Source organism: Rattus norvegicus, chromosome 4 (assembly GCF_036323735.1).
Source record: "Rattus norvegicus strain BN/NHsdMcwi chromosome 4, GRCr8, whole genome shotgun sequence".
In the NCBI taxonomy this organism is placed as follows: domain Eukaryota; kingdom Metazoa; phylum Chordata; class Mammalia; order Rodentia; family Muridae; genus Rattus; species Rattus norvegicus.
Genome location: NC_086022.1, coordinates 157,042,390 through 157,059,292, shown reverse-complemented (window position 1 = coordinate 157,059,292; position 16,903 = coordinate 157,042,390). Strand labels below are relative to the sequence as shown.

At 40.3% G+C, this 16,903-nt stretch overlaps 1 protein-coding gene across 8 annotated transcripts in view; it reads left to right on the top strand.

The window, feature by feature from the left end:
* The window catches only part of Cpamd8 (C3 and PZP-like, alpha-2-macroglobulin domain containing 8), an 80,283-nt gene that overhangs the window by 25,895 nt on the left and 37,485 nt on the right, over positions 1 to 16,903 (top strand). For all 8 annotated transcript variants that reach the window (XM_063285903.1, XM_063285902.1, XM_039107442.2 and 5 more), the window contains 4 exons: positions 4,127 to 4,354; positions 4,560 to 4,623; positions 6,826 to 6,974; positions 9,335 to 9,484. In XM_063285903.1, the coding sequence (XP_063141973.1) occupies positions 4,127 to 4,354; positions 4,560 to 4,623; positions 6,826 to 6,974; positions 9,335 to 9,484 (591 nt within the window). The remainder of the gene's footprint in view (positions 1 to 4,126; positions 4,355 to 4,559; positions 4,624 to 6,825; positions 6,975 to 9,334; positions 9,485 to 16,903) is intronic.

The following is a 16,903-nucleotide window of genomic DNA, read 5'->3' as shown; positions in this document are numbered from 1 at the left end:
ACAACCATTCTGGAAATCAGTCTGGAGGTTCCTCAGAAAATTGGACATTGAACTGCCTGAGGATCCAGCTATACCTCTCTTGGGAATATACCCAAAAGATGCCCCAAGATATAAAAAAGACATGTGCTCCACTATGTTCATCGCAGCCTTATTTATAATAGCCAGAAGCTGGAAAGATCCCAGATGCCCTTCAACAGAGGAATGGATACAGAAAATGTGGTACATCTACACAATGGAATATTACTCAGCTATCAAAAACAATGACTTTATGAAATTCGTAGGCAAATGGTTGGAACTGGAAAACATCATTCTGAGTGAGGTATCCCAATCACAGAAAGACATACATGGTATGCACTCATTGATAAGTGGCTATTAGCCCAAACGCTTGAATTACCCTAGATGCCTAGAACAAATGAAACTCAAGACGGATGATCAAAATGTGAATGCTTCACTCCTTCTTTAAAAGGGGAACAAGAATACCCTTGGCAGGGAATAGAGAGGCAAAGATTAAAACAGACACAGAAGGAACACCCATTCAGAGCCTGCCCCACATGTGGCCCATACATATACAGCCATCCAATTAGACAAGATGGATGAAGCAAAGAAGTGCAGGCCGACAGGAGCCGGATGTAGATCGCTCCTGAGAGAAACAGCCAGAATACAGCAAATACAGAGGCAAATGCCAGCAGCAAACCACTGACCTGAGAATAGGACCCCCGTTGAAGGAATCAGAGAAAGAACTGGAAGAGCTTGAAGGGGCTCGAGACCCCACATGTACAACAACACCAAGCAACCAGAGCTTCCAGGGACTAAGCCACTACCTAAAGACTATACATGGACTGACCCTGGACTCTGACCTCATAGGTAGCAATGAATATCCTAGTAAGAGCACCAGTGGAAGGGGAAGCCCTGGGTCCTGCTAAGACTGAATCCCCAGTGAACTAGACTGTTGGGGGGAGGGCGGCAAGGGGGGAGGGTGGGGAGGGGAACACCCATGAAGAAGGGGAGGGGGGGAAGGATTAGGGGGATGTTTGCCTGGAAACCAGGAAAGGGAATAACACTCGAAATGTATATAAGAAATACTCAAGTCAATAAAAAAAATTAAATGTAGTACTCTAGCATTCAATACTAAGTGTAAATAAATACCAATGTACATCTCTGCATTCAAAACAAAAATGAGCAGAATAGATTTTAAAATGACATCCAACTATTTGCTGTTTACAAGAAACTCACCAAATAAAAAAGATAGCACAGAGACTGAACTGAATGAAAGAAAAATTATAGTTCAACTAAATGAACCTCTAAAATAAGAATTAATTACTACGCCCATATCTGACAATAGGATTTCAAGCCAATATAAGATAACACCACTGCATTCTAAAAAGTAAATAATTCATCAAGAACATACACATGTAAATGTGTATCCCCCAAAAGTTGGTTCAAAGATTTTCATAAAAAACAAACACAACTAGAGTAAAAGGACAAATAGGTATAAATGCAAATTATTGTATAAGTAACTTCACATATAGTGTGCATTGATAGATGTATCATTCGTACCAAGAAATCTCAGGTTAAATTGCACCTTGAGTCACACTGCCTTAACATGCACCTACAGAATGCGATATCCAACAGTAATGAGATACACATTCCCATCAGCAACTGATGGGGACTTCTTTAAGATAGATCTCATTTTAGGTCATAAATGTTAACCAGTTCAAATAATTTAAATCATGTTATCATGATAAAAACACTATAATTACAAATAAATAATGAGACAAACTAGAGAGCATACACATGTATTTATACCAAATAATATTCTTGACAGTGATCACTGAAACGTTGGCAGTATCAGAAGTCTGGTTTTTTAATTTCTAGGTTCAATAAAACACACCAGAATTTTTACAGTCTTCAGGGAATGAAATTCTAAGAGGTGTATGTATAGTAAACCCCTACACTAAATAATAAGATAGCTATCAAATAAATAGCCTTATGCTGCACCTCAAAGTGTTACCTAGAGCAGTAAAAATGCAAATTAGTGAAAGGAAGGAAGTAATAAATATTGCTGAAAGTAATGATGGGGACGAAAGGGATCAGTAACAAGGTCCAGTGATGATTCTGAAAACACAAATATAAATGAAATTGATTAACCTTTATCTAAACCCAAAGAGAGTTAAAACCCAAATTAGCAAATTAGAGTAAGTATCATAGAACATATTATAAAATCCATGGGGTTCTTTGAGAATAATCTGAAAGCTTTCATTCCAATAAATTAGAAAATCCAGTAGAGACAAATGAATTATTGTATATTTATATTGTACCAAAAGTGAGCCAAAAGGATGTTAAAAAAAAACCTAAATGGAACAGCAATGAGAAACAGAACTGAAGAAATAACTAAAAGGACCCAGAAAAACAAGATCTGAGACTGGGAAGAACTCATTGCTGAACTGAACCAAACTTCAAAAAAGAAATATTATTGTATAAAGACTCAAAATAAGGAATGCCTCCTAAGCCATTCTATGAATCTAGAATAACCCAGAGACCACAACTAGGTGAGCAAACAGTGACAAGAAACCTTCAGACTAATTTAGTCAATGGACTTTAAAGGAAAGTCTGCATTGAAATTCTTTCATGCCAAATTCAACCACACATTAAACAAATTATGTACCATGATCAAACTAATTTCATACTAAGAATGCATGGGTGGTTTCACATTTGTAAGCTGATAACTCTGAAATAGCATATAAACAGAGTTAAGAGTTAAAAATCACATGGTCATCTCAGTAGATCCAACAAATCATCTATTTTCAAGACACTAAATACAAATGGTCAGGAAACACATGCAAAGATGCTCACCACACTTGGGTCCCAATAAAATGCAGGCTAACACTATGTTGAAAGTTCATCTCACCCATCAAAATGGCTATCATCAGGAAAGCAAATATTGGCAAAGTTATGAGAACAAGGGAACTTATATGCACAGTTGGTCAGAAGGTAAATTAGTATGACCATGAAACTCAGAGCTTCTACAAAAACCCAAAATGAAAGCAGTGTATAGTGCAGGCATGCCACAGACATATGCATGCCCATACGAATCAAAGCTAACATATGATAGAGACCTACATCCCCATGGCAATCTCAGCAGTTCTCAACACAATTTGAGCAATGGAGCCAACTTTAATGCCTAGTGATGGATGAGTGTTTACAGAGACTCTCTTATGCAATGTATAGAAGCATTACCTGTCAATAAAATGCTGTTGGCCTATTACCTTAGGAAGGAAACAGGGAGGTCGAAATTCTGGCACAGAGAAGATTTCTGGGATAAAGTCAGGCATGGGAGATTCACCCCAAACTGAGGAGAGGTAACCAACAGAATAGAATAAACAGGACAATTAAATTTTGACCTAACGGGAGGAGCCAAGGTTTTGGACTAGACAATTATTCATAATAATCCAGTCTTAGAATCATTATTTCATGAACTTGGGCACGGGTGGAAAAGCCCACCTTACATGGGTGAATAGAGAAAATTGGAAATACATGCACATTTACTCATGATTTTACTCAGATAATTATAAGAAGATTATCTTGTCTATAGAGAGATGCTTGGATTTAGAAACTGTCAATTTAAGAGAAAAGTATAAGCCAGGAGAAATTTCCCCCATATGCAGAATGTAGGGAAAGAACACAGTGGAAGGAGAAAGGTTCTACTAAAGAAGAAGGAAGCCAGCACGAAACATAGGATTGGGTAGTAAAGTAGATGAGTATACTCAGAATACTTTATATTAATATATGAAAAGGTTCTCATCAGCCCATTAATTCATACATTCATTATGCACTAAAATTCATATACATAAAACATTTTTCATTATGTGTTAGATACACAAAAATGCTTCCTTTGTCTTATAAAAAAATTCATTTCCCTTTTCACTCTTCCCTGGTGTAAATATTTGCCTCAATTCTGAAAATTTAGGGTGTTAGACATCAATTCATTTGATGAAATTCCCCTCCCTTTTTATTAAGGTATACAAAATATTCAGTCATTAAAAGAGATGGGAAAATCTGCTGATTCATCACAGAAGAGAGATTCTGCCGAGGCAGTCTACGGCATAGTATTTTCTTGTTTCTCCAGGTCTACCACAAGGAGGAAAATTCATGCATCCATTCCTCTTGCACAGCAGAGAGACACGCAGAGGCACATCATACGGCCTATGCTGTTTACTCCCTCAGCAAGAGCTACATCTACCTTGACACAGAAGCTGGCGTCTTGCCCTGCAACCAGAGCCACACAGTTCAGGCACATTTTATTCTGAAGGGGCAGGTCTTGGGAGTGCTGCCACAGATTGTTTTCCACTACCTGGTGAGTTCTGGGTCCAAGTTGGAAAAAAAAAGAAAAGAAAAGAAAGAAAAAGAGAAAAGAAAAGACTATGTCTCTCCTGACTCATTGAGATCTAGGCTGGGTATTTCTGCCTGGAATACAATAAATTCATCTATTTCTTCTAGCACAGTTAGAAGAAAGCCTTGCAAAACACAGATGTAAGTTTGGAAATTACTTTCCATTGTAGGTCATGGCCCAGGGCAGCATCCTCCAGACTGGAAACCACACTCATCAAGTGGAGCCAGGAGAATGTAAGTGTTTCCTCACACTGAAACATTTCTCCAACTGAGTGTCCACATACTCACCATGGAACCTTATGACTGAGCAACTAGCAGTGCCATCATGTTTGTGTGTCTCCGTAAACATTCTCCACAGTAGGATCTCATGGCTCTGCCCTCTAATGTGAGTTATTACTCATACCATGACCTTCAGGGGAAAAGTCCCAGAGTCCCAAACTGAGTATCCTTCCACTTGGTGAAATATCTATTGTGAATAAGTAACACCTGAGTACACAATGTACTGAGAGATATGACCCATGTGCAGAAACTGTGCACTCACATGCAGATTATCCTCAACATGGCAAAGGAGTTATCTTAGTGTCTATCCAAAAAAGTAGTAATAATCTGTAGACTTTGTCCTTCCCATTCTGGATACAATATTTTTCATGTATTTTGATTCATTTCTATTATTTTTAAATTATGTGTGAAGTGCTTTGGGTAACTATTGGCATGTCAATATAGGTGCTCTGAAAGCTAGAGGCATCAGGTCCCCTGGCATCCTGCAGCCAGAGCCAGAATTACAGAGATCTGAGCACCCTGGTGTGGGTGCTGGGATTCAAACTTGAAGAACATTAAGTGATCTTAACTTCTGAACTCTCTCTCCAGCCCTTTATTTTTACTCTTAAAGATAATTTATGTATTCTTTGAAACTTACATTCATTTTTCCAATGTACTTTAATTATAACCTCTCTCCACTAATCTCCCCTCTCTGACTCCTCCCTGCCTTCCTCACCAGGCCCCTGTGCTATTTTATGTCTTTTTCCCCCTACCCTATTGAATTCAGTGAGTGCTACCCATACATGACGTAGTATTGGGCAAGTCCCTGAAACATGGGCAGTCTACCATGAGCTGCATCATTGAAGAGATCTGACTCTTCCTCCTCTCAGCAGCCATCAACTGTGTTAGCTCCTTAGTTAAGAGTGGGTCTTCACAAACCCCTCCCCTTCCATGCTGGAATATTGATGGGCTGGCTGTTGTGAAGGTCTTGGGCAGGAAACCATAGCTGCTGTGACTTCTGAGTCAAGTCACCCTGTCATCTCCTGATATTTGCTCAGTTCTACTGAAACTTGACTCACTTGTCACTCCCTTAATCGGGCCTCTTCCACCCACTCCTTAAAATCCCAAGTCTCCACTGAATCCTGGTAACCTCGATGCTCTGTTCTGGTCATCCTTCCCTTCCCAAAGAGCACTTACCACATGCAAACACATTTTCTATAATTTACCTTCTATTATTCATCTCCCTTCATGGCCATGTCAGCTGCAGGGAGCACAATTGAAACCATGCACTGTTTACAGGCGTCTCACCCAAGATAAGGACAGTAAAACTCTTCTTCATATTGAATTAAAACCAGGACTGGTTAGGAATAGTTATATGATCACTCTAATAGCTTCAAAATTATTATTGACACTGACTAATAGCATGTTCTAGATGTAAACCTGTGTGCTCCATGCAGTCAGAGATAACTTTCAAGTAATTTCTAGAAGTGGTTGATACTCAGTGGATACTCAACAAATTCACCGAAAGGGGGCTTCCTTGTCATTGATCAGTTATAAAAACTATTCAGCTGTTCAATAAGATATGCAGTCAGTTCTTCAACAAACACTAAGAGGGAATCAGAGCATCGATCGTGAGAAGTTTTATGAGTCCCCTCAGGGTCACCAGAAACAATAAGTGAGACTTCAAAACGCACAAAGTTCTCTGAAGAGAAGTAAATAGTGTGAACATTGCATTGAAAACCAGTTCAGTACAAAGCAATGCCTGTTCTAGCAAACGTGTCTGGCTCCTCTAGGTGATTATTAATTTTCAGCTCCCCGAGTACCAGGATTTCCTCTTATCATTCTTTCTTTTATCTGAATAATAAAAGGGACATAAGCCAAGTTTCTCTCATCCTGTTTATAACGGGAAGATCTAACATCGTGTTTGGGATGCCGAGGTATAAAAGAGATATGAGGTTAGTATATGATTGGCTATCAATAACCAATATAACTTTGACAGTTAACATCCTGGTGGGAGATTTCCTTTGAGATACCCTCCTGAGATCATTAGCAAACAACTAACCGCAGGACAGGAAGACGCCTCCCACATCTAGACAGTCTTCCAAATCCCTGTGTCCAGTTATTTGTGTTTTCCTGTCAGTATTCTGACCCACAACCATCTCTTCCCATTCCCTCCAGCTCCAGTACAAGGCAACTTCGCCTTGGAGATCCCTGTGGAGTTCAGCATGGTTCCCATGGCTAAAATGCTCATCTACACCATCTTGCCTGATGGAGAAGTGATTGCAGATTCTGTAAAGTTTCAAGTTGAAAAATGTCTTCGTCATGAAGTAAGGGATTTATTTCCTAAATTTCTTTAAAAAGGGGGGAGTCTTAAAGACACAGATTTCAGATCAATATGCTAAACCCAGTCACTGGTGTGTGCCTCAGTGGCAAAGACGCGAACAGTACCAGAGTGCCACATTTGAGTTCACAAACCACACACATGGTCAGAGGTTTAAGAGAAAGGAAGCAAGGAGGTGGAGAGCGAGAGAGGAGAACCAAATCCTTAGGAACGACTTTCACCTTGTGGAGCTTACGTTGTGCTGTATTTACCTGCATATGCACATGCACATGTGAATGAACACATGTGGCAGAAAGAGTTTTAGAAACCCATACTTGTTGTTGTAAAAATATACAAAATAAAATGCTGTCTTTTACCCTGCTAGATCCAGCACCGCTGTGCCCCAAGATATCTGCTAGAAATCTTGCCAGAAGCACACATCCCAACTCTGGCAGCCTAGACTAGCTGCCTTACGCTCCCTTACACTTAAATCTGCACATGAAAGAATACACGACACAATAACCTCTGATCCAACGGAAAAGATATAATTGTCCACCTAAACATAAAGATCCCTGTACACATCCATCCCTTGAGAATATTCATAACAACCTGTAAATACACAGAGTGGAATCTTAACATCAGCCTCTATATTCTCTTTCTGTTGCAGATTCTTCTCCTTCCTCTGTCTCTTCCTCCTTTACATTCCAGTCTCCTCCCCTTCTCTCAAACTTTTCTCCCACCCATCCTTCCTTCTCATCCAATGACAAGCCTCATTCTAACTTGTACCTGCCTCCCCTGTGACATCATCTCACATGTACTCTCCTTCTTGAGTCTGAGAGGTCAAGCTCAGGTCCACAGACTTGCCAGCAGGTGCCTTTACCCACTGAGTCATCTCATAGATTTTTAATGTCCCATGATCTCAGTCATGTAATCCAGTCAGGTGATCCAGGCCTATCAATTGTTGGTGCCTTTATTTCCCTCCAGTTTTTCATTATTATTTTCTATGTGTGTGATCAGAACCTAAGATGCTTGCTATTAACTGTGTGTAGCATCATAGACCTTCAGTACCTCTTCACATTAGGCCATTGAAACTATGTCTGCTGGTGAGCATCTATGCTTTGCTTGGTCCAGAGTACTTAACTTTGCCTCTGATCTGCTTTCTCGGCCCCTTTCACTGCAAACCAATTTGTTTCACTCACTGAAATGAAATAGGAAGCATTGAGAGATGAAGATGAATGATAGATGATCAATAGCCAGACAGAAAGGCAGAAGTAGACATATTTCCAATTAGAATATTGATTTTTCTACCCCATGTATACATTTCTTCATGAAAAAGTCCTTTAAAATGAGTAAACTTGTTAGGTGTTAGTGTTGTAACCCTTTTCTTCCAGCATACAGGAGGCAGGCAGATCTCTAAGTTTGAAGCCAACCTGTTCAACAGAGTGAGTTCCAAGATAGGCAGGACTGCACACCTAACAAAACACACACACACACACACACACACACACACACACACACACACACACCCCACAGAAACAAAAACCAAACCAAACCAAAACAAAAGAAAAACCTCATTGTCTCAAAAAAACCTCACCAGAGAGAGATACACAGAAAGATGGGGGCCGGGGGAGGGAGGGAGGAAAGAAGGGTGGGAGGAAGAGAGGGGCAGGGACAAGGACAGGGACAGGGATAGGGACAGAGACAGAGAGTCAGAGATGGAGGGGGTCAGATAGGGAGGGGAAGATGGGGAGGGGAGAGGAAAAAGAAGGGGAGGTGGAGAGAGAGGGAGGAAGTGTAACTTCAGGGCAGCAGAGATGGCTCAGTGGGTAATAGCACTGCTGGCACTGAATTCTGATTCCAGCACTCATGTAAAAGCCAGGCGTGACCACAGGGTTCTATAACCCCAGTGATGTGGAGGTTAGAGGCCGGAGAATTGCTGGGACTTGCCTGCTACCAGTTTAGTTCCAGGGACATTCTCAAGAGAATAAGGTACTGTGTGGCAGCAGGGCACCCACACCCTCCTCTGGCCTCCGCTTGGTGCATGGGTACATACACCTGCACACGTGTGTGCATTGCATCTCAGTCACATACACGTGCAAGCACACCGAAAATGATCCATTCGCACGATTTTAGGGAGCTGAAATTGGCATTTGTTGCTTTGGAGTTTGACTGATACATTTCCTGTTTTCGTAAATCAATCCCAGGGGAGAAAGGGGAAACAACGAAGCTCAGTTATGCTTCTGACAGTATTCATAATCTGGAAAAACACATGTATCTGCTGAGTTCCCGAGTGACTCCATGTGGCAGGTTTCAGGGCTGCAAGGCAGGAACCCAACCCCTGCTAAAGCTTGATTTTCCTTCCTTCAGGTGCACCTGAGTTTCAGCCCATCCCAAAGTCTTCCAGCCTCACAAACCCATATGCGGGTTACAGCTTCTCCTCAGTCCCTCTGTGGCCTGAGAGCTGTGGACCAAAGCGTGCTGCTGCTGAAGCCTGAGGCTGAGCTCTCCCCTTCCTTGGTGAGTCCCCTTTAGCTTCTGTTCAAAAAAGATCAACAGAGTGGGCTCTGGGCCGCAAGTGGCCCTAGTTTTCATGAAATTGCTTGTTCGGCCACGAGAGCTCTTGAACACAAAAATACTGCATTTCATGCTGACAGTGTCTGTAAGGGAGCTCTTCAATGTAAAATCCCAGAGAACAGATTAGAAAACTTTAGCCAATAAACTGAAGACAGAGAAGGAAATGAGGCTCTCTGAGTTGCAAAGCCTTCTGTGCTCTTACTGTATCTATCCTACCCCAGACGTGGCTTGTCCTCTTTGGATGTTCATGACGGAGCTTTTCAGACTCGCACTGCATGTGGGAGCCAAACGAAACCATTTGTACAAATAGAATCGTGCACATCTCAAGAGTTCTCCAGAATAAGGAAAAAACAAAAAACAACAACAAAACAAAACAAAACAAAAAAAACCAAAACGGTATATAGTGGTTTAAAATTTAAAATTTTAAAATGCAAGGTTCTCACCTTGTTTTGAAAATTCTCAGAGCACAAATGAACCATGCACTATTTACAAGAGTCTCACCCAAAATAATGAAAAAAAAAAACCTCTTCTTTATATTGAATTAAAAACAGGACTGATTAGGAATAATTTTGTGATCACTAATAGTGTAAAAATTATTAATGACATTGGCTAATAGCATGTTTTAGACTGTAAGGTAGATATGTAAATTTAAAAACAGAACTCTTTAGTCCCAATAAGGCTGGGATCTTACCAGTCCTAAACTGACACATAAAAACCAGTATTTAATTAGTTTAATGATGAGATTTTGTGATGCACGTGCAGAAAATGCTTTGGAAAGAATCCTGCTATAATGTTTCTCTTTTTGATTTTTACTTTCCCCAAATCTTTTAAACAAAAGATTTTTTGATCAGGTGTTTTTAGCTGACAAATATGGGGAATTAGTTTGAAAACGCAAGGTTTGTTTAAAAGGGGTGGGGAAATATGGCCTCTGGGATCCCTTAGATAAGGGCACTGGAGCAGCAGGTCCCCTGCGCCCGAGACACTGCTGGAATCTGAAGGGGCCGACCGGATAAACAGTTCTCTGCACCCAAATCCCATGGGAGGGAGAGCTAAATCTTCAGAGAGGCAGACACGCCTGGGAAGCCAGAAGAGACTACACTCTGCCCACATTTCTGACTCCAGAGGAAAACATCAAACGCCATCTGGAACCCTGGTGCACGGGGCCTCCCAGAAAGGGCAGGGCAGGTCCTCCTGGTTGCTGCCCTCACGGAGAGCTCATAAGCAACACCCCACAAGCAAACTTGAGCCTCGGGACCACAGGTAAGACCAACTTTTCTGCTCCAAGCAACCTGACTGGTCAACTCAGGACACAGGCCCACAGGAACAGCTGAAGACCTGTAGAGAGGAAAAACTACACGCCCAAAAGCAGAACACTCTCTTCCCATAACTGGCTGAAAGAAAACAGGAAAACAGGTCTACAGCACTCCTGACACACAGGCCTATAGCACGGTCTAGCCACTGTCAAAAATAGACACCAGAGATAATCAAAGTAACAGAGATGTCAAAGTAAAACCAGAGATAATCTCATGGCGAGAGGCAAGCACAGGAACCCAAGCAACAGAAACCAAGACTACATGGCATCATCGGAGCCCAATTCTCCCACCAAAGCAAACACTGAATAGCCAAACACACCAGAAAAACAAGATCTAGATTCAAAATCATATTTGATCATGATGCTGGAGGACTTCAAGAAAGACATGAAGAACTCCCTTAGAGAAATGCAGGAAAACATAAATAAACAAGTAGAAGCCTATAGAGAGGAATCACAAAAATCCCTGAAAGACTTCCAGGAAAACACAATCAAATATTTGAAGGAATTAAAAAAGCAATCAAGAAAGAACACAGGTAAACAACCATGGATATAGAAAACCAAAGGAAGAGACAAGGAGTTGAAGATACAAGCATCACCAACAGAATACAAGAGATAAAAGAGAGAATCTCAGGAGCAGAAGATTCCATAGAAATCATTGACACACCTGTCAATGATAATGTGAAGCGGAAAAAGCTACTGGTCCAAAACATACAAGAAATCCAGGACTCAATGAGAAGATCAAACCTAAGGATAATAGGTATAAAAGAAAGTGAAGACTCCCAGCTCAAAGACCAGTAAATATCTTCAACAAAATCATAGAAGAAAACTTCCCTAACCTAAAGAAAGACATGCCCATAAGTATACAAGAAGCCTACAGAACTCCAAATAAATTGGACCAGAAAAGAAACTCCTCCCATCACATAATAGTCAAAACACCAAATGCACAAAATAAAGAAAGAATATTAAAAGCAGTAAGGGAAAAAGGTCAAGTAACACATGAAGGCAGACCTATCAGAATTACACCAGACTTTTCGCCAGAGACTATGAAAGCCAGAAGATCCTGGACAGATGTCATACAGACTCTAAGAGAAAACAAAGGCCAGCCCAGGTTACTGTATCCTGCAAAACTCTCAATTAACATAGATAGAGAAACCAAGATAGTCCATTACAAAACCAAATTTACACAATATCTTTCTACAAATCCATCCTACAAAGGATAATATATGGTAAAGCCCAACATAAGGAGGCAAGCTACACCCTAGAAAAAGCGAGAAACTAATCGTCTTGGCAACAATACAAAGAGAAGAAAAGCACACAAACATACTCTCACATCCAAATATGAATATAAAAGGAAGCAATAATCACTATTCCTTAATATCTCTCAACATCAATGGTCTCAACTCCCCAATAAAAAGACATAGATTAACAAACTGGATACGCAATCAGGACCCTGGATTCTGCTGCCTACAGGAAACACACCTCAGAGACAAAGACAGACACTAACTCAGAGTGAAAGGCTGGAAAACAACTTTCCAAGCAAATGTTCAGAAGAAGCAAGCTGGAGTAGCCATTCTAATATCAAATACATTCAATTTTCAACTAAAAGTCATCAAAAAAGATAAGGAAGGACACTTCATATTCATCAAAGGAAAAATCCACCAAGATGAACTCTCAAACCTAAATATCTATGCCCCAAATACAAGGGCACCTACATACGTAAAAGAAACCTTACTAAAGCTCAAAACACACATTGAACCTCACACAATAATAGTAGGAGATTTCAACACCCCAGTCTCGTCAATGGACAGATCATGGAAACAGAAATTAAACAGAGACTTAGACAGACTAAGAGAAGTCATGAACCAAATGGACTTAACAGATATTTATAGAACATTCTATCCTAAAGCAAAAGGATATGCATTTTTCTCAACTCCTCATGGTGCTTTCTCCAAAATTGACCATATAATTGGTCAAAAAACGGGCCTCAACAGGTACAGAAAGATAGAAATAATCCCATGTGTGCAATCAGACCACCACGACCTAAAACTGGTCTTCAATAACAATAAGGGAAGAACGCCCACATATACGTGGAAGTTGAACAATGCTCTACTCAATGATAACCTGGTCAAGGAAGAAATAAAGAAAGAAATTAAAGACTTCTTAGAATTTAATGAAAATGAAGGTACAACATACCCAAACTTAAGGGACACAATGAAAGCTGTGCTAAGAGGAAAACTCATAGCTCTGAGTGCCTCCAGAAAGAAACAGGAGAGAGCATATGTCAGCAGCTTGACAGTACACCTAAAAGCTCTAGAAGAAAAAGAAGCAGATACACCCAGGAGGAGTAGAAGGCAGGAAATAATCAAACTCAGATCTGAAATCAACAAAGTAGAAAGAAAAAGGACCATAGAAAGAATCAACAGAACCAAAAGTTGGTTCTTTGAGAAAATCCACAAGATAGATAAACCCTTAGCCAGACTAACGAGAGGACACAGAGAGTGTGTCCAAATTGACAAAATCAGAAATGAAAAGGGAGACGTAACTACAGAATCAGAGGAAATTCAAAAAATCATCAGATCTTACTATAAAAGCCTATATTCAACAAAACTTGAAAATCTGCAGGAAATGGACAATTTCCTAGACAGATACCAGATACCGAAGTTAAATCAGGAACAGATAAACCAGTTAAACAACCCCATAACTCCTCAGGAAATAGAAGCAGTAATTAAAGGTCTCCCAATCAAAAAGAGCCCAGGTCCAGACGGGTTTAGTGCAGAATTCTATCAGACCTTCATAGAAGACCTCGTACGAATATTATCCAAACTATTCCACAAAATTGAAACAGATGGAGCACTACTGAATTCCTCCTATGAAGCCACAATTACTCTTATACCTAAACCACACAAAGACCCAACAAAGAAAGAGAACTTCAGACCAATTTCCCTTATGAATATTGATGCAAAAATACTCAATAAAATTCTGGCAAACCGAATCCAAGAGCACATCAAAACAATCATCCACCATGATCAAGAAGGCTTCATCCCAGGCATGGAGGGATGGTTTAATGTATGGAAAAGCATCAACGTGATCCATTATATAAACAAACTGAAAGAGCAAAACCACATGATCATTTCATTAGATGCTGAGAAAGCATTTGACAAAATTCAACACCCCTTCATGATAAAAGTCCTGGAAAGAATAGGAATTCAAGGCCCATACCTAAACATAGTAAAAGCCATATACAGCAAACCAGTTGCTAACATTAAACTGAATGGAGAGAAACTTGAAGCAATCCCACTAAAATCAGGGACTAGACAAGGCTGCCCACTCTCTCCCTACTTATTCAATATAGTTCTTGAAGTTCTAGCCAGAGCAATCAGACAACAAAAGGAGGTCAAGGGGATACCGATCGGAAAAGAAGAAGTCAAAATATCACTATTTGCAGATGATATGATAGTATATTTAAGTGATCCCAAAAGTTCCACCAGAGAACTACTAAAGCTGATAAACAACTTCCACAAAGTGGCTGGGTATAAAATTAACTCAAATAAATCAGTAGCCTTCCTCTACACAAAAGAAAAAGAAGCCGAGAAAGAAATTAGGGAAACGACACCCTTCATAATAAACCCAAATAATATAAAGTACCTCGGTGTGACTTTATCCAAGCAAGTAAAAGATTTGTACAATAAGAACTTCAAGACTCTGAAGAAAGAAATTGAAGAAGACCTCAGAAGATGGAAAGATCTCCCATGCTCATGGATTGGCAGGATTAATATAGTAAAAATGGCCATTTTACCAAAAGCGATCTACAGATTCAATGCAATCCCCATCAAAATACCAATCCAATTCTTCAAAGAGTTAGACAGAACAATTTGCAAATTCATCTGGAATAACAAAAAACCCAGGATAGCTAAAACTATCCTCAACAATAAAAGGACATCAGGGGAATCACTATCCCTGAACTCAAGCAGTATTACAGAGCAATAGTGATAAAAACTGCATGGTATTGGTACAGAGACAGACAGATAGACCAATGGAACAGAATTGAAGACCCAGAAATGAACCCACACACCTATGGGCACTTGATTTTTGACAAAGGAGCCAAAACCACCAAATGGAAAAAAAATAGCATTTTCAGCAAATGGTGCTGGTTCAACTGGAGGGCAACATGTAGAAGAGTGCAAATCGATCCATGCTTATCATCCTATACAAAGCTTAAGTCCAAGTGGATTAAGGACCTCCACATCAAACCAGCTACACTCAAACTAATAGAAGAAAAACTAGGGCAGCATCTCGAACACATAGGCACTGGAAAAAATTTCCTGAACAAAACACCAATGGCTTATGCTCTAAGATCAAGAATCGACAAATGTGATCTCATAAAACTGCAAAGCTTCTGTAAGGCAAAGGACACTGTGGTTAGGACAAAAGGGCAACCAACAGATTGGGAATAGATCTTTACCAATCCTACAACTGATAGAGGGCTTATATCCAAAATATACAAAGAACTCAAGAAGTTAGACCGCAGGGAGACAAATAACCCTATTTAAAAATGGGGTTCAGAGCTAATCAAAGAATTCACAGTTGAGGAATGATGAATGGCTGAGAAACACCTAAAGAAATGTTCAACAACTTTAGTCATAAGGGAAATGCAAATCAAAACAACCGTGAGATTTCACCTCACACCAGTGAGAATGGCTAAGATCAAAAACTCAGGTGACAACAAATGCTGGAGAGGATGTGGAGAAAGAGGAACACTCCTCCATTGTTGGTGGGATTGCAGACTGGTACAACCATTCTGGAAATTAGTCTGGAGGTTCCTCAGAAAATTGGACATTGAACTGCCTGAGGATCCCGCTATATCTCTCTTGGGCATATACCCAAAAGATGCCCCAACATATAAAAAAGACACGTGCTCCACTATGTTCATCGCAGCCTTATTTATAATAGCCAGAAAATGGAAAGAACCCAGATGCCCTTCAACAGAGGAATGGATACAGAAAATGTGGTACATCTACACAGTTGAATATTACTCAGCTATCAAAAACAATGACTTTATGAAATTCATAGGCAAATGGTTGGAACTGGAAAATATCATCCTGAGTGAGGTAACCCAATCACAGAAAAACACACATGGTATGCACTCATTGATAAGTGGCTATTAGCCCAAATGCTTGAATTACCCTAGATGCACAGAACACATGGAACTCAAGACAGATGATCAAAATGCGAATGGTTCACTCCTTCTTTAAAAGGGGAAGAAGAATACCCTTGGCAGGGAAGAGAGAGGTAAAGATTAAAACAGAGACTGAAGGAACACCCATTCAGAGCCTGCCCCACATGTGGCCCATACATATACAGCCACCCAATTGGACAAGATGGATGAAGCAAAGAAGTGCAGGCTGACAGGAACCGGATGTACATCTCTCCTGAGAGACACAGCCAGAATACAGCAAATACAGAGGCGAATGCCAGCAGCAAACCACTGAACTGAGAATAGGACCCCCGTTGAACGAATCAGAGAAAGGAGTAGAAGAGTTTGAAGGGGCTCGAGATCCCATGTGAACATTAGTGTCAAGCAACCAGAGCTTCCAGGGACTAAGCCACTACCAAAGCCTATACATGATCTGAACATGGGCTCCAACCTCATAGGTAGCAATGAATATTCTAGTAAGATCACCAGTGGAAGGGGAAGCCCTTGGTCCTGCCAAGACTGAACCCCCAGTGAACATGATTGTTGGGGGCAGGGCTGCAATGTGCGGAGGATGGGGAGGGGATCACCCATAAAGAAGGGGAAGGGTAGAGGTTTGGGTGATGTTGGCCTGGAAAACGGGAAAGGGAATAACATTCGAAATGTAAATAAGAAATACTCAAGTTAATTAAAAAAAAACCTAAAAAAATGCCAAAATACTTTAATTTGAGTGTTCTTTCTTAAAGGGTTTATTTAGAGATGTGTAGACATGATATAAGATACTACATGGGTAGGAAAATGTAAGTACAGTTATGTTATACATTATCCTGGTTTATGGTGAAGGTGCTTGGTGATGGAT